The sequence below is a fragment of the Sus scrofa genome, chromosome 4 (genome assembly GCF_000003025.6).
Source record: "Sus scrofa isolate TJ Tabasco breed Duroc chromosome 4, Sscrofa11.1, whole genome shotgun sequence".
Taxonomy (NCBI): domain Eukaryota; kingdom Metazoa; phylum Chordata; class Mammalia; order Artiodactyla; family Suidae; genus Sus; species Sus scrofa.
In genome coordinates this window covers 83,751,561-83,778,447 of record NC_010446.5, presented here as the reverse complement: position 1 = coordinate 83,778,447, position 26,887 = coordinate 83,751,561, and the positions used below count along the sequence as shown (strand labels likewise).

Here is a 26,887-nt window from a genome sequence, read left to right as displayed (position 1 = left end):
AAGAAGAAAATGAATCATTGATACAGACTATTTTAAACTATTTTTTTCTCACAGAGCTATCTTCCTTACATAAAAATTCATTTCCTTAAAATTTCCTTTTATGGAAATGAAATAATAATGAATAGCATATGCATTGTCCTCAATTACTTTTTCTAAGTGATATTAATTTACTTTTTGAAACAAAGAGCAAAACAAAAATTAAACAGAAAAATTTAATAAGCATACTTTGGTTCTTAGTGGAGATGATTTCAAATTTGTTACCCTCAGAGCAGGTGCATGTACTTGTTTTAAATAGGTTGATAATTCTGAGACTTCCTCCAGTAATGATGGTAAATATAACTCAGGCGAATTTACAGATTAATTGTAACATGATTAAATTTTGCATTTCCTTCACTGAGTGCTGGTTGGTGTAGGCTGAAATAATTAGATTATAGGGTAGCCCAATTATTTGGTTTAAACAGTCATGCATACACCCTGGGGCTTAATTACCATGAACAAGTCAATACCACCCCAAATTCACTGGCTGTCACTGACAATAACTTTAACGTATTTGCACAGTGTAAGGAATTCAAAGAATAGACTAAGACCCATGATTAAAAATTTAGCCGTTAAAATAACTGCTATCTTCTAGATACGATTTTTTTTTTCCTATGTAGAAGTGGTAATTCTTTCCAATTTAAACTTTACAGTCATTTTTCTTAAGACAGACTATCAAGAATTGTTTGGTTTTTTTTAAACTTTTCTTTGGTGACCATGAATTACAGTTCACTTCTCTTAAAAAAAAGTGAAAAAATCATAAGGCTTTATTAAAAATTCTTCAAATAATTAGACCTGAGTTTTGCCCAGGAAAATCTACCATTAACGATAAAGAAATATCAGAACATAATGACTAGTTACAAAGAAAGATATTTACAACAGAAAATGCGTACTTATATTGACTCTGAGAAAGAACAAAGTAAAATTCATGATGTAGCTACCGCTGACTTAGACATTTTTCAATTTACTAGGTCATGAGTTTCCAGTTTACTGCTAGGTTTTAAAAGTTGTTCCTAAGTGAAAGGAAGTATGCCCATCCGTAAACCAGGGTTCGGCTATTTGTTTCGATCTGGTGAGCGGCGATCGAGGCGCGTGAAAGCCTCAAGAAAATGTAGGAGCGGGAATTGGCGACTTAATAAAACTCCCAGCTCCCGAGGACGCTGGTCGGGTGTTAGAAACAAATAGAGCAGAAGAGATGTGGGGCTAATTAAAACACAGGACACTCCCCCTCGCGTTAGCCCGGGCCAGGTCTCTAGCAGCATTCGCAAAGTTGGGGGCGGGGACTAGTTCGGATTCAAATTTAAAGCGGGATGCCCGCGCGTGGCTCAGCAGGTGCCTCCAGCCCGGCTCCCTGCGGCGGGCGTTTCCGCCCCTACCTGCCCACAGGGCCGGAAATTACCTAGCAGGGAAGCGGCCCCTCCTTTGTTGTCACTGTTTCAACTACGTGGAAAGCCTTAAAAAGTGCGCAGCCAAGAGGACGAGGGTTGGTCTACGCACCAATACTCCACGCTCCTGGCCGCTGTGTCCCCTGCCCTTCTTTTAGAATGCCACTGGGGGAAGCCAGAGTAAAACCGGGAAGGCACTGGGGCGGGAGAAGTGGGGGTTGGAAGAAGGCACAAGTGCTCCCGGTACTACACTTCACAGGTTGTGCTTCAGAAGGGAGCCAGAGCTCGCGCAGGCGCAGACTGCCTTTCAAGCCAGTGGAGAGAGTCGCGCATGTGCAGAGCCCAAGCGGAAAAATGATGTGAAGGGGTGACTGGCAGGTTGAGGGCGCTTTGACTACTCAAGAGCCACAGCGGCCAGAGGGCGCTTGCGCCAAGCGCCCGAAGGGGGTGGGGCTCTTGCCAGGGGACGGCCTCGCGCGCCCCCTGGCGCGCGCCCGGGGAGAAGAGAGAGCGGGAGGGGGCGGAGAGGAGGGAGGAGGCATGGAGGGCGGGAGGGGGGAGGGGAGCCGGAGCGAGGGAGGGTTTATCGACCGGGCGATTTTGGTTAAAATATTCAAAATGGCGGACGGAGGAGCAGCGAGTCAAGATGAGAGTTCAGCCGCGGCGGCAGCAGCAGCAGGTAATCATTACAGCATTTTACATATTCATATTCATACTCAACCCCGGCTCCCGCTGCCCCCCCCGCGACTTAGCATAATTTATTAGTACTCAGGATTATTATAATTAACGGCGGGGAGATGGGGGGCCGGGGAGCACGGAGCCCCCGCCGGGCGCCAAACGGAGGGGGAAAGAGGCTCGGAGCGGCCAGGCGGAGGGGGAAGACGAGGGGCAAAGGGGGCTGCGATCCACCGCCCTCCCTCCTGCCCCTGGCCCACCCCGCCGCCGGCTCGCCCGCCCGCGGGCACCGGCCCTCCTCCGCCGCCGCCGCCGCCGCCGGCCGCCGCCGCCTCCCGCCGCGGTGCCGGGACCCGAGCGGGTCCGCGGCGGGGCCGTAGGGCCGGGGCAGAGAGAGAGGACAATAAAGACATTTTACATATTCATAGCTGCTGGGCCGGCGGGGCGCGGGCGGGCGACCCGGGCCGGGCGGGTGCGGGCTTGGGGGGGGGGCGTGGAGGGGGAATGGAGGTGGCGGCGAGCACAATGCCGGGGAGGCGGCGGGGCCGGAGCGGACCCCGGCGGCCGGACAGCCGCACGCGTCCTCCCCCCGGGAGCGGGCCGGAGCGGGAGGGGGGCGCTGCCCACCGTGGGGGGCGGCCCGAAGGGCGGCCGGGGGTGCATCCGGGGAGAGCGCCCTGCAGGCGCCCGCGCTCTGCCGCCGCGCGGGGGTCCGAGCGGGGCTGAGCCCGGGGGTCACGGCTCCGAGCACCTCGGCCGCGCCCCACTTGTCCCTCGTGTGGCGGCCTGACCCGAACCAGGCCTGCGCTGTCGGTGGGTAGGGGTGAGCGCTCTTGGGCGCAGAGAGGTGGCCTCGAGTCGGAGGGGGTGGGGAGCCCGCGCCGGGGTCCGCTTCGCCCCCTTAGGGGCAGACTGGGTTGAAAGCGGCCCTCGGGTAAAGTTTCCTTCTGGGGCCGCCCCATGCGTTCTGGGCCAGCGGTCAGGGGTCCCCTTGGGTCCTGGGAAAGCCCCTGTCCCCCGGCGGCCGTGGTTTCCCGAGCGAGTTGTGTTGGAGGTGCCTGGTGCGGTCTGAGCACCGTTTCCCCCAGCCCCTCCCCGCCCCTCGCCTCTGCGCTAGACCGGGACCGACCCGGCCCGGGGCCCTCGGGGGCCTCCCGCTTCCAGGCCCCAGAAGCGCCTGGAGGCCTCTCGGGAACTCGGATGTGAGGCGCTGCCCTCCTGCCCCTGCCCCAGAGCCGGCTGAATGACAAGTTGATGATATTCTTGGTTTCCCCTCTCCTGTTGGGAGCTGAGCAGGGGCGGGGGTCCCCCTCCCTGGTGCTTTGCCCGGGTTTTCTCTCTCGGTGCTGGGTCCTCTTGACTCTGGTTAGCTGAACCTCTCTCATTTGAATAATGTCTAATTCGGGGAGGTTTATATTATTGAAATGGCCGCCTGGCTTTCCCCGCCTCTCATGTTTAGTAATTCAGACCTTTAATAACAGCCACTCACAGCCCAACGCCGTGTTTATATTTTACATTCGCCCCATGTGCTTTTGTGGTTCGATATGATTTTTTTTTTTTTTTCCTTGGCAATCCACAGGACTCTGAGATCAAACCCAGGCTGTGCTGGGAAGAGAAGGGGGAGAGCTAGGCCTTGGCTCCTCTAACAGTGGCCTAGGCCTCATGTTCTCTGCCGCTTGATTTATTTACTAATAACCAAAATGACTGCCCCCCAACAACTTCCACACACATACCCCTCCTCCGTGGGCCCGACAAGCCCTCTTGGGGCCTTACTAGCGTTCAAATGGCTCCTAGCTCAGCGTCAACTCTGGTGTTTTGTTTTCTCTTAAAAAGACTTTCTTATAGTTTGCTATAATATTGGGCCTAAGGAAACAAAAATCTGTGTCTTCTCATTTTCAGAGGCGAAATGAAATCTATTTTGGTTTAATAGAAATAAATCACCTTGTTTTGGGGTTAGTTCGCCCCTGCCCCTTGGCACCTACCCCAGGTTAAACACTTCCAGGCTTTGTAAAGGTCTGCAGTGTTTGTGAAACTAGTAGGTTTTTTTCCTAGGAGTTGTAGACTAACTAGATATTTTAGAAATTGCAATTAATAGCACTTTCATAATTTCTCTGTGCTGCATCCCTTTTTCAATCTGTTCATTCTAATTAAAAATTAGGGCTGATGTTAATTTTGTGCTATCACTGTCATAGACTTGCTTATTTTAATTGTAGCGCTTCTGAACACAGAAATGGGGCTATGTTTTCTTTGAGTGTTTAGTGCCATGGTTAAGTGAGTGAAAATAGAAGAATAAACACAGATTGTGTCAACTCTGATCTTGGAACCCCCCCCTTCTTTAAGTTGTCAGAATTGATTTTATGTTTTATGGAGACTTAGGACATTTGGTCTGTGAGAGGCAGTTTAATTTTTGCCATTTAAAAGAATTTTGATTTGAGGGCTTCCTTTGGTAAAGTTTTCTTTCTTTTTTCTTTGATATTTTTATAGTTCTGATGTATTTTTAAAAAACACAGTGTTGCTTCTCATTGGTGGTTTTTTAACCCCTGCTAGAAAAGTATCAGAGAAGTGTTGTTTACCAGCCATGTGTTTAACCTGTGAAATTATGTTAAGACACTTGATGGTCAGTTGTGAGGTACATATTTTGTGAGACATTATTCATCAATTTAATTGGTAACAAATTTCTAGATCTGATGGGTTAAAAGCAAGCCAATTTCAAATAATCAGTTCTGACTATTTTTCTTATTTCATCTCCAGTAGGCAGGCAGTGAATGCCGCAGGAAAAAAAAATCTGTAGCTTTCATGAGAATATTCAGGTGAATGACTGCTTCAGAGACCTGAAGCATGAGGTCAGTTGGACAAAAAAACAGTAATATGATTTCATTCCTTAAGTAATATATGTTTTTACATCTGATTCCCAAGATGTGGTCAAACTGATGATGTCATTGGACAGAGGACAAGGTGCAGTTAATTTGATTTATTGTCCTGAGGTGAAGTGTAGCAGTGAAACCTTCTCATAGGGAAGCCATTTATCTCAGGACAATTTCCTTTATAGCTGCAATTTAACCACTGCCGAGGCTGTAGATATTTTATCCAAGATGATAAAATGTACATTGCATTTTACAAACAAAATTTGTCACAATTTTTGTAATACAGGAAAGGATGAGTATTGTTAACTGGCCTTATATTCTGGTTGCCTTTCTATGATGTTGTAAAAATTCATTTCCTCAAATTCTCAAATGGAGACCATGGGTTTTAAAAGAGTATACTCAGCGAAGTGATCCATAAGCATGCTTGTTTAGGTAGGTTCTTTGTGGTCCCCCCAACTCTAGCAAGAAGCTGTTTCTTGACCTAATCAGAGCTTAGCCCAGGCTAAAGAAGAAGAGATTGTATTTGCTTAAGAACCTATTTCAGTGAATAAAGTAGTGAACTTGAAGAGGATGAGAGCTGTAGATTCTTTTAGGTTGAAATTACAGTGTTTAAAATAAGGTACATAAAATACTTACAGTAAAACATGAGTTTTGCAAACAGTTTCTAAAAAAAAAACCTCAGAATTCCTTTTGGATTTGTCTTAATTTAGTCTGAATACGTTTGTGCATTTTATTGTTTGACTTGTGATTTTTAAAATTGTTCCACTCAGAGGTAGTGATTCCACATATGATTTTTGACATATTAGATTTTCCTGTCATACATTTTTCATCATTTTTCACTAATTTATATTAAAGCAATGATTAAAATGTCCTGGGAATGTGGTAGAATTGCTGTGCCTTATTTCTAATTCTAACTAGTAAGCCAAGTTTAATAGAGTGTTTTATTTTAGGTTACTTTAGAGCCTTTGTAAGTATATAACCTGCCTGTCTCCTTTTGCATCTGTCAGGCAGCTTCCCACAAGTTTTCAGAAAATCCATTGTCACTCCTTTCTTAATTTGCCTCATCTATTAATTATAACAGTACTTTCGAATTGAGGTCTTGACAATTCATTTGACAGCTGACCAAATATTTTTAATGTCTAAAAGGATCATTCTTCTTCAGAGTTATTACTCTTCAAGTAAATTTTAACCTTGGCCTGCAGATAATTTCTAATTCCTTTCATTTTGTCATTGTCAAAAATCTCAGTAATCAAGGAAAAAACAGTGACGGTTTTTCAGGTTTAAATGGTGTAATATTCTGCCACATTTTAAATTTACTATTCTCTGCATCAATAGGCAATATAAAGCAGAAGAAATAAAATATGTTTCATTGCTTTGTACATTGAAATAATTGTTAATTTATTATGCATCTGGTCAGTGGATTTTGGAATAAGTTTAGGACTTAGAATGTTAAATTGCTCTTATAAAGCGCTAGAGATGATTAAAGGACCCTTGAATATCTTAAGCAGATTGGTTCTAAAATGATAGAACTAGAAATTTGAATGTTATTGTTCATAAGTATTCCATTAACAATGAAACTTTTAAGTTCTTGAATCTCTATTGCTTGATTTTGAATTTAGGTATGTGGGTTTGTGTGTTAAGCTGTGTTTTTAAAATTGATCTCTCATTTTCATGAATATCTGTTTCCTTTGTACTGGGAGGACTATAATATTATGTAGTAGTGATTTTATGTTATCGGTTATTTTTGTTAGAGTTGAAAGCCCACAGCTTTAGCCTTTTTTCAAACACCTGTTAAAATTAATTTTCTTTTATAATACTGGCATGTGACTTATCATTCATTTGCTTTTGTATAAGTATTGGTTCAGGTACACAGTTTTTGTGATTAGTAAAGGCTTACTATGAAGACTAATTTTAAGCAGGGATGTGTTTTCCTAATGGCAGTGATTGTATTTAGAACTATTTAAATAATTATTGTTTACAGAACAGAACAAGTCATAGATAAAATATGTCCCTTTTTGGTCACCCATGTTTCTTGTTTCCTTTAATGTCAAATGCCTGAGCAAACATGTTTATTATTTATTTCTTAAAGAAAATCTTATTGAGTATGAGTTTAATTGTTAGACATCTGCCTTATGTGAGTTTTTGTATCCCTTCTGAATGAATTTTTTCCTCCTTTTCCTTTTTATAGGAAACTCTTTGGGCCAAAATTCTGCTTACTTATCTTGATTGTGTTATGTAAAAATATCTTTTTGAATGGAATCAAGGTTGAAAGAGATAATAATTGTGGTTCACGGATTCCTTATCCATTTTCTTTTGCTGAACATTTTTTGCACATTATCGACATTTTTGTAAACAAAGGTAATTGAATAACTTAGTAGATTTATATTTCTTCCTAGGAATAAATTGGTTTTATTCTGCAGTGAAATACATCTAACTATGTTCTAAACTGGCACTGAGCCCCTATAAACTCTTTCCGCAGTAAAAGCAATGGAAACAAAAATAACATGAGTGGAGCCAGTGCCTGATTTACTAATCCATGTACAGTATATTTAGAATTGGGAATATGAGAATTGTCTTCAGTTTTGGAACCTCTGATTTGAAGAAGCTCTTTACATAAAATGCATGTGGTTTATCTTTACATAAAATGCATGTGTTTTTTAGAGTTCTGTTTTTACTATAGGATGTTGATTTATTGAGCATTGGTAGGATATCTTATTTGTACTCAGCAACTGATAGAAACTCCTTTGATTTTATTTATTTTTTTCCCAGTTAAGCAGATACTCAAGTTTTCAGTGTTTCCTAGATTTTTGCAGACAGGTCTGGCAATGAACAAAAGAAGACTCAACAAACCTCTACATTTATCAGATTCTTTTTAAAAGTATTATCCAGGAAACTAGATTCTTATCCAGAAAAAGATACAGAATATTAATTTTTAAAAAGACAGTGTGAAAAACACAAAACTTAACTCAGTGTGAGTGTTTGGTAGTAGCTTTACTCAGCCTGTAAGATTGAAAGTCATTGCAAGTACAGTTTAATTTGTCACATGATTTATTTCATAATTCCTTTGTAACTTTATTGGTTTTTATGTTGAAATCATAGCGTAGTATGTAAAGTTAAACCATTAAATCAGTAAAATAATAAAAAATTATGATAGGTGTTTTTTTTTTTTTTTGGACTGGTGAGTTTTTTCTTTGCAGTGGAAGGAATGCCTGGGAAGTGAGCATTATGTTGTATATGTTAAATAGCTCAGTTGTTTTTAACATGTAGTCACTTCCTCAGGTAATAGAGTTGGACAGAATAGCTTTGTAACTCGCAGAGTGAATATAATTTTTTAGGGAAAAGTGACTTAGCTATTTTCTTGTTTTAGTGTACTTATTTTAATAGTGTGCTTGCCGGGGGGAATGCTTTTTTTTTTTTGCTGATTCATACTGCAGCAGACCGGTATATTATAATCAATCTTTTAAAAATAATTATGTAAACATAGCTTACAAAAATTATCTGCTGCTTCGTACGTGGTCTGATGTCAGTTGTCTTTGGGGCTAACAAGAGAATATAAGACTGCTGTGTAAGATGGCTGGGAAATTTACACAGGGAAAATTTTAAAGCCACATATATACAGTCAGCCTTCCATTTTGGTGAGTTTGACATCCGTGATTTCAGCCAACTGCAGATCTAAAATATTGGAAAGAAATATTCCAGAAAGTTCCAAAAAGCAAAATTTGAATTTGCTGCACCCCATGAACTATTTATGTAACATTTACATTGTACTAAGTATTGTAAGTAATCTAGAGATGATTTAAAGTATATAGGAGGGTACACATAGGTTTTATGCAAATATTATGTCCTTTTTTTGTATGAGGAACTTGAGCATCCTTGGGTTTTGGTATTTGCAGAGATCCTGGAACCAATTTCCTATAGATACCAAGGGATGATAGTAATTGCATATTAAAATGTATATAGTTAATAATGATCAGAGTACAAATCAGGGTGTGTCCAAGTATATAGGAACCAAAGCATCCTGAACCTTTATAGCTGGAAGATAATTTAGATACAGTCTCTCTTAACGCCTTTACAGATGAGGCAATAGTCTCACAGTGGTTTAGTGACTTGCCCACAGTCTCTTAACGATTGAGTAATGGATAAGAACAGAAGCCTTCAGACTTTCTAGTCTCCTCTTCCCCATGCACCCATCTCTTCCTCATTTTGCTACTAGTCAGAGAAGACTTTTAGTAGAAGGTGAGATTTTTAAGCTGAATTTAAAAGGGTAAGGGATGGGAAGAGCATTGCAGGGCAGGTTGTATTCAGGGTTGTGCTGTATAGGTAAAGAATAAGGTATCTGTTCTATGGGCACAGAAGCCTTTGGAGGTTTTAAAGTAAGGAATCCCATGATAAAAGTTTTGTTCTGGAATTAGCATGGTGATGTGCAAGATGGTTTGAAATAGGGAGAGGTTGGATCCCTGGAAACCAGTGTATAAAAATTGAGGTATATGGTTTGTTGATTAATTGCTTTAAGTGCTGTAGGATACAAACATAATAAGACAATTACTGGGCCTCTAAAGTCTTTCAACCTAACAATTGATATAACGAAATAGATAATCCGTAATAAGGATGTCGAGAATGTTGTCCAGTTATATCACATAGAATAAGGACCTTTGGGAGAAATCCTTCCCAGGTTTTTACAGTAACAACTCTTTTCTGACTAATGATTTTGTTTCTAGTCTTTTGGACATTGAATTAATTGACTTTATTTCCTTTTCTTTATTCTTCTTTTTTTTTTTTTGGCTTTTTTAGGGCTACATGTGCAGCATGTGGAAGTTCCCAGGCTAGGGGTCCAGTCGGAGCCACAGTCACAGCATCACAGGATCCAAGCCTTGTCTGCGACCTACAGCACAGCACCACAGCTCATGGCAACGTCGGATCCTTAACCCACTGAGCAAGGCCAGGGTTTGAACCCATGTCCTCATGGATACTAGTTGGATTCATTACCGCTGAGCCACAACAGGAACTCCCTGTTTCCTTTTCAAATCAGACTACAGTGTTTAGACCAAGTTATTAACCTGAAGAGGCACTTGTGGTATCCATTTTTTTTTTTAGCCTCATTCCCAGTATCGTTTTAGGTCCTTACTTTTGGTTTTGTATTTCATTTATTGCTTTCATTTTTAAGCTTCTGTTATTTTGTGTTTTATGTGGGCTACCATATATCCTTTCTGAAGCAAGGCAAGTGTAAATAAAATTATTATAACTATGACATAATGATACTGTCTGTATTTTTATAGTACCTTAAAATTTATAGCAGCATTTTCATTTGCTCCTTTCAGACAAGTATTATTATACCCATTTTATAGCTGAGTAAAATAAAGCTCAGATTAAGTGACTTTCACAGGTCATGCGTTTAATAAGCACTAAGTGTATTTGGGAAATAGTAAGTCTTCCAGGCCAGCTATCACTAAGGCTGTATATTGGAGAGTGGTGGAAGGCAGGTTGCAACTCTCTTGTGGAGAGCTCTGAGTGCTGTGTTGATAGTGTAGGAGTTTGGATTTCATTTGCTTGACTGTAAGGAATCATTGAACTTTTTGTTCTGGACGGAGCTATGATCAAAGCCCTTAATTTAAAGTCGTTAGCAGCTAATTAGAGTCAAAGGCAATATCAAAGTTTTGAGTTTAGATTATCTAAAGCAATGCTATGAACAGAGGTAGAGAAGTTGGAAGTGGGAGCCGTTTGGGGGAATAGGCAATGAATTCAGTTTCAACGTGTTTTGGTTGACTCTTATGAGGTAACAAGTTTATTGTAAAAATCACAAAAAGTTTTACTGAAGTAAATGTGTGATAAACATACAAATAATAGGATTGAGATTTATGCTCATGCCACTGTGTTTGGACTGAGCATTGAATCTGAACACTAAATTCTAGACATCTCACTTTTGCTTGGCTGCTATAGTTGTTTCAACAATAAAATAGTGATAATACCAGTGTTAGAGGGGTGCTGTGTGAAGTAACAAATTGGTAGCAGAAGCATTTTTAAAGTACTGTAATAATTTTTCTTCAGTGAGCACAAGAGTAAAATCTGCAATATTATTACTTGTGCTGCTGTAGAGAAGAAGCTGTAGCTTTTAGATTGATTCCATGGGACATCGTACTGCAGGTTATACATTCCCATGTGCAGCCAGCACCTTGGGAGGGGGAGGTACTCCCCTGAAAGGCTTCTATACAATGGAGGTATTGCATTGTGGCAAACATAAGCTTGTCCTTAATTTCAAGGCATTCTCTTATCTTACCCCTACCCCCGCCTATGCATTCTTATCTTTTTACTACTTCCTTAAAGAGCATGACTCAACAATTCCACCAGGAAGTCCCCTTATAGGCCCACCACAAAGTGTTTTTTTTTAATCAGGTTTTAATTAAAAAAAAAAAAAATCTCCCTAAAACTTTGTGTTGAAGAGCTGTTGTGGGAGGGTGGCTTTATTTCATTCTGATGCATGGGCTCCCCTCTCCTCTCCCCCTTCACATCTCCATCCCAGATGGAGACCCAACCTGAAAGTAAACCCACTGTTTGGCTCAGACTGATGTTTGGGATGCTCTGTGAGAATCTTTGCTGACATGCTTACAGTGTCCTCTCCCTTGGAATGTTGTGCTATTTGGTGTGGAATAGTGAAAAGGGCACTGGGAGTTGGGAGACCTGGGCTCTAGATCAGTAATTCGCTTTATGAATTCAGGGCAAATTATTTCACCACTGATTTTCTTTTTCTTCTTCTGCATTTGTAAATCAGAGTTTTCAAACAAAAGGCCATTGGCATTCTTTTCAAAATGAATTTTAGGCAGAAGCTTCATGTTAAAAGGTAAGAGTTGCCCTGTTCTGATTGAGATGGTTAGGGGCAGGGAAAGCCTCCTGCCTCTACTCCTAACAGTGGCCCTTAAGGCCCTTTTATGGGATCCTTAGACTCCTGCTGGCTGCACTGTTTGAGAACTATTATCCTTATTTATCGTATGGGACCTGTGTATCTCCACTCTATCCACAAAATAGCTGATCTCTCAAGCCTCTGCTTCTGTCCTGCTTTTGTCTGAATTTAGCACTTAATTTGTGTTCATTTAGCTAATTCAGCACTTCATTATACACAGTCTTATTTCCTTCTCTAATTGAGTTATATAAGTAAATCTTGTCTCCTAAGAGCTTTGAGAGCAGGAACACACTGCTAGGGACAGAGTAGACATTTAGCAAATGATGCTTGATTGATTAAATTAGGGGTTCTCAATCTTTGCTGGGATAAGAATCACCCATGGTACTTTTTCCACATGCAAAGGCCCAGGCCTTACCTCCTGAGTTCTAATAAAGTAGAAGTATGGCCATCCATAGTTTTAAAAAGCTTTACAAATGATTGGGTAGCATTGAATGATTATTTGCTGCATTTTAAGCTTATTGCTTAGAATATCTTGAACTGTGGTTCTCAGGGTATCGTAAAGACTCCATAGTGGAAAGAAACAGAGCACTAGGAAACTTTGATCCTTATTCTCTTTGTAATACTATCTGTCATGATACTGAACAAATTACATAACTTTTCTGGTCCATATGATTCTACATTGATAAATTGTGTTTTGTTTTCATACTTTGTTTTTCTTTTTAAGCTGTGGAATTCTTGAAAAGCATCTTTTTTTTTGGGTGAGTGAAGACCAGTAAACACAACAGATACTTTGCTTAACTTTCATCTGAATACCATTTTAATAGACATATTAAGAATGTAAACTTTAGTCACTTATGGTAGAGCATGATAATGTGAGAAAAAGAATGTATGTGTGTATGTGTGACTGGGTCACCTTGCTGTACAGTAGAAAATTTACAGAACACTGTAAACCAGCTATGATGGAAAAAATAAAAGACATTAAAAAAAAAAAAGAATATGGAACCTTGATCTTATCTCAGCAGCAGAGCTAAAAACATATGAGCAGCATAATTAAAACATATGAGTCTGAAAAGTGGTATTTAGATTTTAAGCTTGAAACATCTTGGTAGAATGTGAATGAACAAGGACAGTAAGCTTATCAGGAACTTTAATAGTTCTCAGTGTGAACATGAACTGGATTATAATTAACCAACCTGACTGGTCCTTCTGCATTCATTTAATAAGTATTTATAGAGCTTCTATTCCTTGCCATGCACCCAGCACTGGAGAAAGTAGTGAATAAAGACAGACACTGACTCTGTCCTCTCAAAGCTTGCAATCTGTTGGGCAAGTCATATGTTAAATAACACTGTTCATAGTTAATTGGGTAAAATATGGGAGATTTTGAATATGATAGGGACATAAGCCTAAAATAGGGACACCTAATCTGGACAGGAGGATTTAGGAAGGGCTTCCTGAGGAAGCAGTGTTTGCACTGAGACATGAAGGGTGACTGTAAGTGAATCAAGGCTGGGAGTAGGAAGTAGGGTTGAAAATGTTCTAATAAGCAAAGGGAGCAATATATACATAATTCTTGAAGCCAGGGAAAACACAGCACTTTAAAGTTACTGAAGTTCCGCTTGACTGGGTCCAGGAAGGGTAGGATTTAGCTGAGGAGCTGAAGATGACTTGCAAATAATGAGGCTATTTTCACCATCTTTGTCCTTTTTTAGTGGTCAGATACAAAAGCAAAATTTGTGGAAGAGATTCCATAACCTTTAACAAATGTATTATATTCTAGTGATAACAATAATAATGTTTACTAAGTCTTTGTGCTAGTTACCAAGTTTTACATGCATTTTCATGTTAATCTTCACAGTGACCCATGAAGTGTGTACAGTTGTCATTCTTTTCATCTTTCAGGTAAGAAAACTGTAAAGAGGCTAAGTGGTGCATCTAAGTCTCTGACCTATTTTGGTTGTGGCTGTATGAAATTAAGAGCATTACTATGCTCTTAACTGTTAACTTCTCCTTCCAGTCAAATTGAATGATGTTCTATTTAACAGATATTATTTCTGAGTTTATCCTTAATATTCTTATGCAGTTCCCAGTTCCAGATTGTGTGATCTAGAATCAGTGGTGCATTTCATCCCTATCTTGGAGTTTGGAGAGATGGACACTTGATTCCCAGATCTAGTGTTAACCTAGCTTTCAAGCATCTCCGGTTGCTGATTATAAAAATATTTTGAAGCTGTTTGTATAAAGATTGCTGATTCTGTTAACCCAGGAATCCTGAATATTTTGGATTTGTGTTAAGAATTATATTTAGGAGTTTCCGCTGCAGTATAGTGAGTTAAGAATCCAGCTGCAGCCGCTCTGTCTCTGAGGAAGTACAGGTTTGATCCTGGCCCTGCACTTTGGTTTAAAGGATTTGGCGTTGCTGCAGCTGAGGCATAGGTCGCAGTTGTGGCTCAATTCAGTCCCTAGCCTGGAAACTTCCATGTGCTGCAGGTGCAGCTATTAAAAAAAAAGAAAGGAAAAGAATTATATATTAAACTGAAGCTATTTTCAGATGTTAACATACAGATCATTTTCATTTGGGACATCATATTTTTTTGTTGGCTAGATAGGAAGTTATTAGGACTACTATATATAGTTACATATTATTGTGATTAACATATGTTTAAGAATCTCCTGTTGTGGCTCAGTTGTAACATACTCAACTAGTATCTGTGAGGATTCGAGTTTGATTCCTGGCCTCGCTCAGTGGGTTAAGGATCTGGTGTTGCTGTGAGCTGTGGTGTAAGTTGCAGACCTGGCTCAGATCTGGCTTTGCTGTGGCTGTGATGTAGGCCAGCAGCTACAACTCCAGTTAGACCTCTTGTCTGGGGACTTCCATATGCTGCATGTTCGGCCCTAAAAACAAACAACAAAAAAAAGTGTTTAAAATATTTTAATGTTTCTTAAATGATCTGTGACTTAAAATTGATATACTGGCAAGTGTTGTGGATTTGTTTACAACTTCTCTTTCCCCCACCAAGCTGTTAGTAAGCCGGCTTTCAGTTGAAGAAACATGACAGTTGATTATTATTTCTGATGAGAAGTCAGACATTTAATGGTGTCGGTGTTCCCAATCATACATATCCTGTTTAATCCTGCCCCATATCACCCTGTTTATTGTTATGCAGTTTGTGTCTGAAACATTTTTCTTTACACTACTGTGCTGGGGCACACCCCTCTTCTCTCTGAGGGCTTCTTCATGCTGTCAGCCAAGAATGCAGTTTTGGCAGACTGTAGTATATATTCACTCGGATGCCAATCACTGTTGGTTATAAAGGAATTGATGAAAATCCTCTGATATTATGAGAGACATTGTAAATATCACAAAAGCCTGAAAAGACAAATTAAGAATTTTATGAGTATTGGTGGAAGAAATCATGGTGTGATTTCGGAGGGTTAGACTATGGTGTTGGAGACATTGCCAGCTTTTGATACTGGAATCACATCTTAATAGTTCCATCTTGCTGTGAGAACCAGTAAGTGCTGGGTCAATGATTGAGCCCCTCTTCTGGAATGCACTCCTGTGTGTTGGCAGACCCATGTCCCCCAGTGCACAGTGCCTCCACATCCACGTTCATATTCTAGGTGTGCCTGCTATCTTATGTTATGTGCGTATAATTTAAAAAGGAATCAGTGTACATCCTGCTGCCTTTCTTTTTTTACATGGTTCCCTATTTTTTTAGGGTTTACTCAGGTAAATAAAACAATCTTTTTTATTTGCTAGGTACAATCTCTGGGTAATTTCAAGGCTAGTCTTTTTTTTTTTTTTAAAGTTCTGAACTTTCAGTTGAATGACTTCTAGTGGCATAAATAACAAACAGTAAATCAACGGTTAAATTATTACTCAGGGTGGCTGTAGCTGATCAAGGAAGAGTCATCTTAGTTAATCAGAGCGACCTGGTGAAATCAACAGAGGGGCAATTTTCACCTTGTCTTGTAACTTTGGAAAATATTGACATGTCTGCAGATTTCAGTTCTTCAAAAGCTAACCTAACCTGCCTTTTTACCTAATAATTTTTCACAGATATCATTCCACATCTATTTAATGGTGCATTATTTTATTGTATTGATGGACCAGCTAATTTACTTATTCTCTTTTGATGTACATTAGACTTTTTCCATATTTATGAGCATCTATCTACAGTGTTTTACCTTTTTAAAGGTAAATTCTTATAAGTAGAATAGTAGCGTAAAAAATTATACACTTAAAAACTTTGTACTTGTTGTCAGATTGCCTTGAGGGAGGTGCCATTATATATTTTTTATCTTTTATATATATTTTATTTATACTATTTAATCAGTTTCCCCACAGTCTCTTAAATTTTTGATATGTTGATAGATGAAAGATAGCTCATTATTTTAATTTTCATATTTTTGCTAAAAGTTGAACGTCTTATTACATTTTTTATTTCTTTTTCTGTGTATTTTTCTTTTTTTGTCCACACCCACAGCATGCAGAAGTTCCCAGGCCAGGGAAAGAACTCATACCACAGCAGTGAAAATGCCAGATCCTTAACCTGTAGGGCCAATAGGGAACTTCATCTTTTCGTGTGTGTGTGTGTGTGTGTGTGTGTGTGTGTGTGTGTGTGTGTATGGATATATTTTAGGTTTTATTGCAGCCTAGCTGATTTACAGTGTTGTGATAATTTTTGCTGTACCAGAAAGTGATTCAGTTATACACGTACACACATCCATTCTTTTTCAGATTTTTTTTTTCCCACATAGATTATCACAGAATATTGGGTAGAGTTCCCTGTGCCATACAGCCTGTCTTGTTGGCCATTCATTCCATGTACTGAAGCTTGCATATTCCAATCCAAAACCCCCAGTCCATCCCTCCTTCAGCCTCTCCCCTTTGGTAACCACAGGTTTGTTTTCAAAGTCTAAAGCCATTTCTTTTCTTTAAATAGGTTCATTTGTGTCCTTTTTTTTCAAGATTCCATCTATAAGTGATGTATGTAATATAAATGTACCATAAAACAGTGATTTCTTTCTCTCGTTGTATTGCCCTAGTTCCGGCCCTTTCATGAAAATTTATAACTTGAATTTTCTCTTTCCACGAGTACTCCCTTCTCCCTCCAATCTAATTAATTCCTGTACCTCTTTCAAGAAGCGGCTTAGAGAATGAGAGGAGAGCTAGGGTCATATCCTGGGAACACTTAAACATTCCCTCAGCTTCCCCTAAGGCTCCCCAGACATGCACAGAGTTGGAGTTAGATTCCTTCTTCTGTTTCTATAGATTCTATTCAGGCATCTGAGTTACCAGTTTAATTATTGGCTAACCTGTTTCTCTTTTTCAGGATAGCTTATGCTCTCTGAGGTCGGGGGCTACATTTTATCCCGACCTTTAACATATGCTTGGTATGTATTTGGTGCTCAACAAGTATTTTTATTGAATGTTTTTTTTTTTTTGGTTCTCAGGTTTTCTTTTAGCAATGTACCTCTACTGACAAGAGGAAAATCAACTTGTATCCTAAGAGAGCCTGGGGTTATATCACAAAATGAAAAATGGTGGTGGTCCATATAATTTTAAAGTATTAACCACGAATTCTTTATTCTTTTTAATAATATATTGGTGTTTATTTTATATATAAAATATTTTAACAGTTTTCAACTCTGAGTAAAATTTACTTTCCAGGGGAGTTCCAACTGTGGCGCAGTGGGATTGGTGGGATCGTCAGCATCTTGGGAGCTCTGGGTTGCAGGTTTGATCCCTGGCTGGGCACAGATCTGGCGTTGCCACAGCTCTTGCTTAGGTTGCAGCTATGGCTCAGAACTGATCCCTGGCCCAGGAATTCAATGCCACAGGGCGGCCAAAAATGAGGAAAAAAAAAAAATTTACTTTCCAGGAAATTATGGCATGTTTATCCTGTGGCTTTGAGTTCTCTACCAGAGATCCTTGGCAAATCATTCTCCTGATATAGGAAGCTCATATGAAGTGAAAAGAGAACCAGCTCTTTAACTGGACAGCTGTGGGTTTGAATCCTGACTTTGCACTTACTGGCTGAGGACCAGTGGGCTAGTTATTTAGTCTCTTTATAGTATTTATAAAATTATCTGTTTAATTTAACAAGTTTATTCATAGCAGATATTTTCTTGAATGCCTACAGTTTTCAAGACATTGTGCTGTTTGCCCAGTTTGTGATTGGAACAGTCATAGCGCGTGCCTTCATGGAGCATCCCATGTGCCACAGTTCTCTTCTTTGTAGACTGTTAGCATTTGTCCTCCTTCCCATGGATCTATAGCTAATTTCCCATCCACTTAGCAGTGCTTCAGCAATAACTAAATCTTCTCTGGAACCAGCTGGTTTGCAACTAATCATAGTTTAAAAGAAAGAGTGCATTTTTGAAAGAATAAGAAATGATCAGCAAAAACATCTGCATATATTCTATGTGATCTCTCATTGACCCCTGCCTGGTAACCATAAGTGCTAGATGTGTGTACCCCCTTGGTAGTCAGATACCTGTAGCCATCTGTTATAGTTGCAGGTCACCTGTGGCACTGTAGTCCTGGAGAGCAGGACTTGAGCAAACATGTTTCTTTTAGCAGAGGGGAGTTAGAGTGAGCCTAATTTTTTACTCTCCTTGCTTTTAAGACACTTTAATTTTTAATCACATATTTGGGAGGGGAAGAGTAAAGGAGGAATTGAAAAGATAATTCATTCTAGGAGTTTATTTACTACCTACGAATTTGGAACTGACAAGACGCTAAATCATTTCAGTGGATGGGTTGAACTGGGGTCTAATCTCTCAATAAGCTTGGGGTTGTCTGGGGTGTGTGGAACAGGGAATTCCAGGAAGCTGACAGTAGTGAGGAAGGTAATTTAACTTAAGTGGAGATAGCTCAACAATGTTATGTGTCAACCCCAGTTGACATCCAGCAGTGAGAACATTGTAAAGTCCCTTGGTGGCTAGGAAAGATGACCTTGAAGGAAAAGGTGCTATGTAGCAAAGACATGATCATGTGTGTTGTAGAGTGTAAAGACCTACCTAGATTATGGCATGTTGTTTGAAAGCTGAGAGGTCAGTGGACTTGAGATTGTTGTAATGCATAAGGTTTTTCCTAAATATTTGGTGATGAGGGGAAGAGCTCAGATAAGAAACAGGTACAATAACAATCTGTTGGTTTTTCCAGGTTTCTCTTTTGGCCATTTTTATCAAGTAATTTTTATTTCTCTTTATCAATTGTGACTGATATTTTTACTACTTTGAGTGATGCTTGTGGAATAAAAAATATTTTTAGATACTGTTTATAACTTTAACCATACATTAAGTTTAAGTTTATACAAAGTCATTTATAACTACTATTGGTCTAATTTCTATAAATAAAAAAATTATTGGGGATATTCTCTTTCTTCTGCTCCCCTTCTTAATTTCCCTTTTCTGTTTTTATTTTTAAAAAGAAAATTTTCCTTATGGTGCAGTAATGCCAGCTTTATCCATTTGTTTAATTTTTTCCATCCCCAAATTTAAGGTGGCTTGTAGCAAGAAAAGCAAAATAAAAATATAAAATAAAATTAAAATCCTAATATAAAACTATTTTAATATTTGCTTTCAGTAAAGCACAGATATTTCTCTAAGCTTTATCTTAGATGGTGCAAAAAAGAAGCCTAGTCAATTTATGTTCATAACCTTTGAAAGCAAACAGACTTTTATTTTAAAAAAGAAGAATTACTGACACTAAGATCAGAAGGAAATTTCTCCTCAGAGTCCTTATGAACAGGACCCCATGTAATGAATGGAATGAACAGTGACCTCACAGTAGTACCAACAAACTTCATAGGCCAAATGCATCATTCTGGAGCATCTTTAGTAAATGCACTTACATGGCAGGGAGATAATGATTCAAAACAGAATGTGGCTTAAAGGGGAAGAGATTTTAAAATAATTAAAACGATGAAGATGTTTTCATATCTTTTAGCAGTCTACCGTAAATAATCTTTCTCTCAACTTTGGATTATAAGATGAGGGAGGACAGGAAGTATATATTTTTTGTTCATGTTAGTATGGAGTATGGCACAGTGCAAGCTATTAGAAGTTTTTTCAGAATAAATGTGCACTGGATGTGAAATTATATTTGTTGGTACTTACCATTGAACGTAGGGAGAAGATGGTCGTGTTCAGGGAGATTAGGGCTAGTTAGGCAGCATCTCAAAGGGTAATACCATGTTGATAGACTTCTGGCAGCCTGCTTCTCAGAAACTTGATTTTGTTACCATACTTAAAGGTAATTGAGTTCAGGGGAACTGACTCTTGCTGACAAAATACAGGATAGACAGAAATAGAAACAATGACTGTGTTAACCTATAAATCTATTATGAGAAATATAATTGCGAAGTAGACCAGAATTCTTGGCCATTCAGCAGTATATCACCTCACTTTAAGAGAAGTCAAGTTATAATCAGAAGAGTTGCTTAATGACTTTTTTAGTCAAGGTCAAGGAAATTAATTAATAGTATTAATGGTCATCATGTACCTTCTCTGTTGGTTAGGGTATATTTTGCCCTGAACAGTGCTGGGTATATCCTGAATTTTTTGTTCTCTAGGGTTCCCATTCCTATTTTTAACTCAAACCCACTGTCTTCTAAAAACACCGTTTGCCAAGGACGGAGAACACTAGGTTAAATAGTCTACTTTAAAGCTCTTTTTAAATAAGGGGGAAAGGTTGAAATTCAATATTTGGATTGTTTGTACATCTCAAGTCCTCATGATATTCTTGTTTGCAATGCTGTTAAGGCATAGTTATTATAACTCCCAGTTATATAATAAATGATGCTTATCTTGTATAGTTTTCACTGCATTCCAGAGTAAAAGAGCATATCTAAAAATGCTGCCTATAGACAGCAATTCAGGGGATAATTTTAGTGCATACCACGGGTGTGTATACACGGAGTAAACCGCACTGGTGATTTAATGGTTATATTTTGGCATTGTAGTCACATTTGAGACTTTGATCCTACGCTTCTTTTTTCTTTTAATTCTAGCTGGTGCTAGGTAGGAATGCTCAAAGCAGAATAAGTTGCCCCTTGAACAACAATAAGCTTTGAAAAGTGATTACTTTAATACCGACATGAAAGTTTCCTGTCAGCGTTAAACTGGAGTTTAGGAGCCTGTAGTGATTGAAATTGACATTAGATAGAGGGACTAGCTAGTACTAGAACAATTGGTTGTCCATTTGGAAAAAAAAAAAAAAATTATGTGTCAAGGTTATACCTTATACCATGTACAGAAATGAATTCTGGAGAGATTAAACATTTGAATGTTCAAAGAAAAACTCAGAGAAGTACTAGGACAAAAGTAAGGATAATTTTTATTTAATTTTAGGCATGCAAAAGCTTTTGATATGATATACAACTCAGATGCCATACAAGGAAAAGATTGATAGATTTAACTATGCAAAATATTTAAGGTTCTTTGTGCCAAAAGCCTACAAATATAATGAAGTTACATAGGAGAAAATATTAGTAGCCTAAAGGAAAGAGTTAATTTTCTTAATATGTTAAGTACTCTTGGACGTCATTAATAAATGACAGGCACCCCAGTAGAAAAATGGTCAATGTATATGAATAGGCAATTCACTTAGAAGAGGAATACAAGCATATGAACCCTGATTAAGAGCCTCAGCTATAAGGACAGAAGCTTCTTCAAGTCAGAAATATGAAAAGCCTGGAGGGAGTGGGAGGGAATGGGACCTTGGGGTTAACGGAGGCAAACTATTGCTCTGGAATGGATTTACAATGAGATCCTGCTGTGTAGCATTGAGAACCACGTCTAGATAGTTACATCGCAACACAACAATGGGAGGAAAAACTATGTATACATGTATGTGTAACTTGGTCCCCATGCTGTACAGTGGAAAGAAAAAAAATATATATATGTAAAAAAAAAAAGCTGCGAAAGAAAAAAAATAAGTAAATGTATAAAAAAAAGTCTGGAGTTTCCTGGTGGCCTAGCAGTTGGGAACCTGGCATTGTCAGTGCAGTGGCTTGGGTCACTTCTGTGGCATGGGTTCAGTCCCTGGCTGGTGAATTTCTGTATGGATATGGCCAAAAAATATAAAAAATGGTAAGATGAATTGGAAAGTGTATGCTTTTGGTAGGTTAGTGGGGAAATTAACATGTTAGGGAAGAGGAAAGTGTTGAAATGAATACTGGCCACAATTTAAAGGTAATTTAGGAGTATGTATGTATGTATATATGTATATACATATATGCATTTGGTTAATTTATTGCTTTAAAGGAGGAAAATATTTAAAATTGTCATATAGTTAAATAGAGAAGGGTTTTCTGCCATTCCTGATTTAATATGCAGGACAGCAGATAAATGATAGGAGATTATGCCTCAGCTTGTGTAGTAGTTGTTAATTTGTTCCAAAATAAGTATCTCATAGATAATCGAAAGTCAGCTATTAACTCACTTTTTCTAGTGCTCCTGCGCAAGCATCTTTAACAAACGCTCCTAGGGTCCTGATGAAGGTTCCTTTTGCAGTGGTTTGAAGGCCTTAGAGTTTTTTCAACATTATGTTCATGGGAATATCCATTCTGATTCAGAACTCAACTTCTGGAACTTTTGCATTAGGGACTCCTTGTTTTGTAGTGAAATTGTCACCCAGGAGATAGCAGTTAACTTCTCTTCTTCCTCTCCTGTTTTACTCATCTGCCTCTCATTGGCCAGTGTAAAGCAATACCTTAACAAAACAGTCTGTTCCATTAGAACTCATTTGTCTTCTTACAGGCATGACTCCAAATGGCCTACAGAATCCTTCTTGTAGTGCCAGAAATAACTAAATATTTTATTTAAAAAGAAGGAATCAGAAATCTCCTTGCTTCTAGCTTCTGCTGGGCTGTAATCATAGTGATGTCAGCAAAAAGTTACTTGAGCAAATGAAGTGATACTGTTATAAGAATGTGAAAGCAAAATTTGCTGTGGATAAATAAGTTGACAGCAAGGTTTGTTGCATCAGCTGAAAAATTAATTAACAGACAACTACAGTTGGCAGTATTAGCTTGAGATGGAATAGTTCTGGATAATATAAAATAACAAGTTATCAAGTTTGTTTTTGGCCCATTTACACAGGCACCGTGCTAAGTGTTTTACATGAATTATTTCATTTAATTCTCACATGCACTACAATGCTATGATACAGATGTTGTATCTCAGTTTTGTAGATGTAGAAACTAAGGTATAAGAAAGTTATATAATTTTCCAAAGTAAACATCACTAGGAAGAAGTGGACTTAGTTTAAAATAAGGGGTTTTTTTGTTTTTTTTGTTTTTTTTTTTTTTTTTATCTTTTTAGGGCCACACCCAAGGCATATGGAGGTTCCCAGGCTATGGGTTGAATCAGAGCTGTAGCTGCTGGCCTATGCCACAGCCACAGCAACTCCAGGTCCAAGCCGTGTCTGTGACCTACACCACAGCTTACAGTGGATCCTTAACCCGCTGAGCGAGGCCAGGGATAGAACTCATGTCCCCATGGATGCTAGTCAGATTCATTTCTGCTGAGCCATGACGGGAACTCCAGTTTAAAATAATTTAAGGTATTGATTCCAGTTTTCAGCTGACATTCTTTGACTTCTATTTTTGATTGGTTAAGAAAGGTATATTTGGAGTTCCCATCGTGGCAACGCAGAAAGGAAATGAATGCAACTAGGAACCATGAGTTTGAAGGTTTGATCCCTGGTCTCACTCAGTGGGTTAAGGATCTGGCGTTGCCGTGATCTGTGGTGTAGGTCTCAGACTCGGCTCTGGCGTTGCTGTTGCTGTAGCTGTGGCATAGGCCGGCAGCTGTAGCTCTGATTAGACACCTAGCCCGGGAACCTCCATATGCCACGGGTGCAGCCCTAAAAAGCAAAAAAAAAGGGGGGGGTATTTTAGCAGAAATTCTTTGTTATTCCCCAATCACTTTTTTTCAAGTTTTTAGAAACAGAGTTACCTGTTTGGCAGTAAGATATTTTTAGAGATAGTTATGCATTTAAGTGTTACTTGCTCCTTTGCACTTTTATAAAGTATTATGAACATTAATTTTGGATGAACTAAGAAGCATACTTTGAACGCTTTTTGTTTTTGGAGTTACCGTTTTTTAGTTGTTCAGCCTGTATAGTGATAGTCAGAATAAATGCCATAAATGACACTTTCAGTACTGTGAAGAGTGAAATAAAAATAAAGCAGGATGTGAATGAAAACCTTTGGAAAGTGTATGTGTGTGTGAGGCTACATACTTGTACCTGTACCAGTTTTCTGTTCTGCACCTCATGGAAAAGTTGCTTGCCCTTGTGATGATACTGAAAGACTGTTAAAGCTGATATTTGAAAAACAGATGAAAAGCTGCTGATATAAAAGCCCAAATCACAGAAGATTCCAAGATGAGCTTTCTCACAAGGGTGATATGTTGAAGCAGTAAATGTTTGAGTATGTCTCATAAGATGTGATCTAGCTATAGAATTTGTTGGATTTTATCCTGAGATAGATGAGAAGCAAATGAATGCTTTCTACCATAGCTTAACTCTTACTTATTTAGTTAGTTACTCTCTATGTAGAATCAACCCAAATCAGAAGCCACATGTAACTAATTTATATGCACCCAGGTTTTCAGGTTTTCATATTTGAGGGAGAGAGAGAGAGTGCCAAATCCTAACCATTGGACCACAAGGGACATTTTTCATTTTTGGAATTGTTACTTGTTTTTACTAGCAAAATAACAAAAAGTTAAGAACCTTCAGGGGTTTGTGCTAATTTTAATTGTTTTGCCATGAAATGATACTTTAGATATAGTAATATATTATTGATACCTGCTTTTGCATAGGATAAATATTTTATCTGTATATATTAGCAAAGTTCAGAAAATAGTGTATATTGTACATATGAATATGCAAACATATGGCTATGTTTGAGAGTCCTTAGTCTCTCAAAATGAATTCTCTCTTTATTTGACTAAGTCAGATTTTGAAGAAGTGTCTCTTAGTTGAGACAGGATCTCTGTTTTGTAGTGCCATTATGTAACTATTGTTCACATGCTCTACTTCCAGCTGTATTTTACGAGTTAGCTGGGGCACTATTGCATGATAATTAAAAATACTAGCCCAGGGATCTCACGGATCAGTTTGAATACAAGACCAATAACTTTCTTCCTTCAGCAAACATTTCAGTGCTTACTGTGTGTTAAGTATTATTTTTGGCACTGAAGAAAACCTAGGCTCTGAGAAATTACCTGTAAAAATCCTTCCTCACAAAGCTGTGTTTAGAATTAAACGAGATAATGTACATAGATTGCTGAGCACTTTGCCTGGAAATTAGAATCCATGTTTTTTTTCCTATCAATTTATAAATTATTTCTTATCTTTTGATGACTTGGAACCCTCATAGTAAAAAAGCGAGTATGAACAAGTTGTATCATTTTTAATGGGTAGTACAAATTTATAAACATAGAAGGGAAATAAATGATTATCCACATTTAAAAATGCTGCTTTGATTTTAAAATATTGTCTGTAGATGAACAGTGAATTATAGAAGACTAAATAAATTTATTCATATGAAACAAAACAGTGAACATGATGTTTAATGTTACCTATAATTTTTATTCTTTGCCAAGTAGATTTTGCTTAATTTTTCTCTAAAATTCTTCAGTCTGAGGTAATCATTAAACTTTGGGCTTCTTGAGGGTTTTGAAGAAGCCAAGTTTTGTTAATTTAAGTACTTCATTTTAACATGATATTTAGCTCATAGTAGATATTGAGTAAATATTTATTAAACTATTTTCTTGAATTAAATTTGTTTCAGGATTGACAGTCTTTTTTAACATGTCCAGTGTAATTAGCATCATGTTCACTGCCACAAGCATACTGATAGGCATAGTAAATGATATAGATCTTAGCAGCTGTTACATAAAACCATTTCTTTTGCTCTCTTATCTGTATCTGCCCTCCATAACTGACCCAGAGTAGAGTCTGTTGTATTTGCCCATGTTCTAAATCATATTGCCAGTCTCCTACTCTTCCTGGCTCTCTGAATCCTGAGCTGTGGACCCCTGAGATAGCAAAAAAAATCCTCCCTGTTTGCTGAATTGAAGAGTTGGAACAGTATGAGAACTTGGGCTCTGGCGCTTTGGAATTGGGAATGCATTTTAGGTTAGAGGATAGCAAGTAAAAGAAAGGGAGAGTTTTTATGGGTCAGGAATCTGGGTATGGCTTAGCTGGATCCTCTGCTTCAGTCTCTCAAAAGGCGGTATAAGTATGAACCATGGTCTCATCTGAAGGTTCAGCAGGGAAATGACCTGCTTCCAACCAAGCTCACTCACATGGCTGTTGGCTGCATTCAGTTTCCTTACTGGCAGTCAGACTGTGAACCTTGGTTCCTTCCAGCAAGTTGGCTGGAGGCTGCCTTCAATTCCTTACCATGTGGGCTCCTCTAGCTTGCTTGCTTCATCAGAGCAAGCACACAAGAAGAGCTGGAGAGTGCTAGCAAGAAAGGAGTGTTAGAAATCACAGCCTTTGCAACCTAATCACAGAAGCAGTATCTCGTCCTTTTTGTAATATTCTGTTTGTTACAAGCAAATCACTTGGTTCAGCCCACGCTCAAGGGGGGGGGACTAACTACACAGGGCATGAATATCAAGAGTTGGGGTGTCCATCTTAAAAATCCCACCTACTACAGGGACTTCAATAATTTTAATGAGTGTAAAGGGGCCCTGAAATTAAAAAAAAAAAAAAGTTAGAGAACTGCTAATCTAGATATATATTAAATTGGTGGAATATGGGTGGGGAATAATTACCATCCTTCAAAAAGGTATTCATGGGCTAGGGAGTGATAAAACCTCTTCTTTCTGTTGACCTCATTTTCTGAAGAGACCGATTTTATTATTCATTACATAGCTAATTTCTAGCAGCATCTTTTAGAAAGTAACACAAACATGATCGAAATAGCAATTGTTAGAAAAACTAAAAAGTCTCTGAAGCATATCATAGATGTCATGAGCACAAAAGCACGGTTTTGTTG

The 26,887-nt window shown here is 38.8% G+C and overlaps 1 protein-coding gene across 4 annotated transcripts in view; it reads left to right on the top strand.

Moving 5' to 3' along the window:
* POU2F1 (POU class 2 homeobox 1) overlaps nucleotides 1,983-26,887 on the top strand; it is a 184,415-nt gene continuing 159,510 nt past the window's right edge. The window contains exons 1-2 of one of the 4 annotated variants that reach the window (XM_005663135.3): nucleotides 2,033-2,100; nucleotides 13,714-13,757. Coding sequence is in view for 2 of the 4 variants with exons in the window: in XM_005663132.3 (XP_005663189.1) it covers nucleotides 2,040-2,100 (61 nt within the window). In the remaining 2 variants the exon portion in view is untranslated. Of the gene's footprint in view, nucleotides 2,101-13,713; nucleotides 13,758-26,887 lie in introns of all 4 variants that reach the window. The other 3 variants (XM_005663132.3, XM_013996798.2, XM_005663134.3) reach the window with 3 other exon arrangements.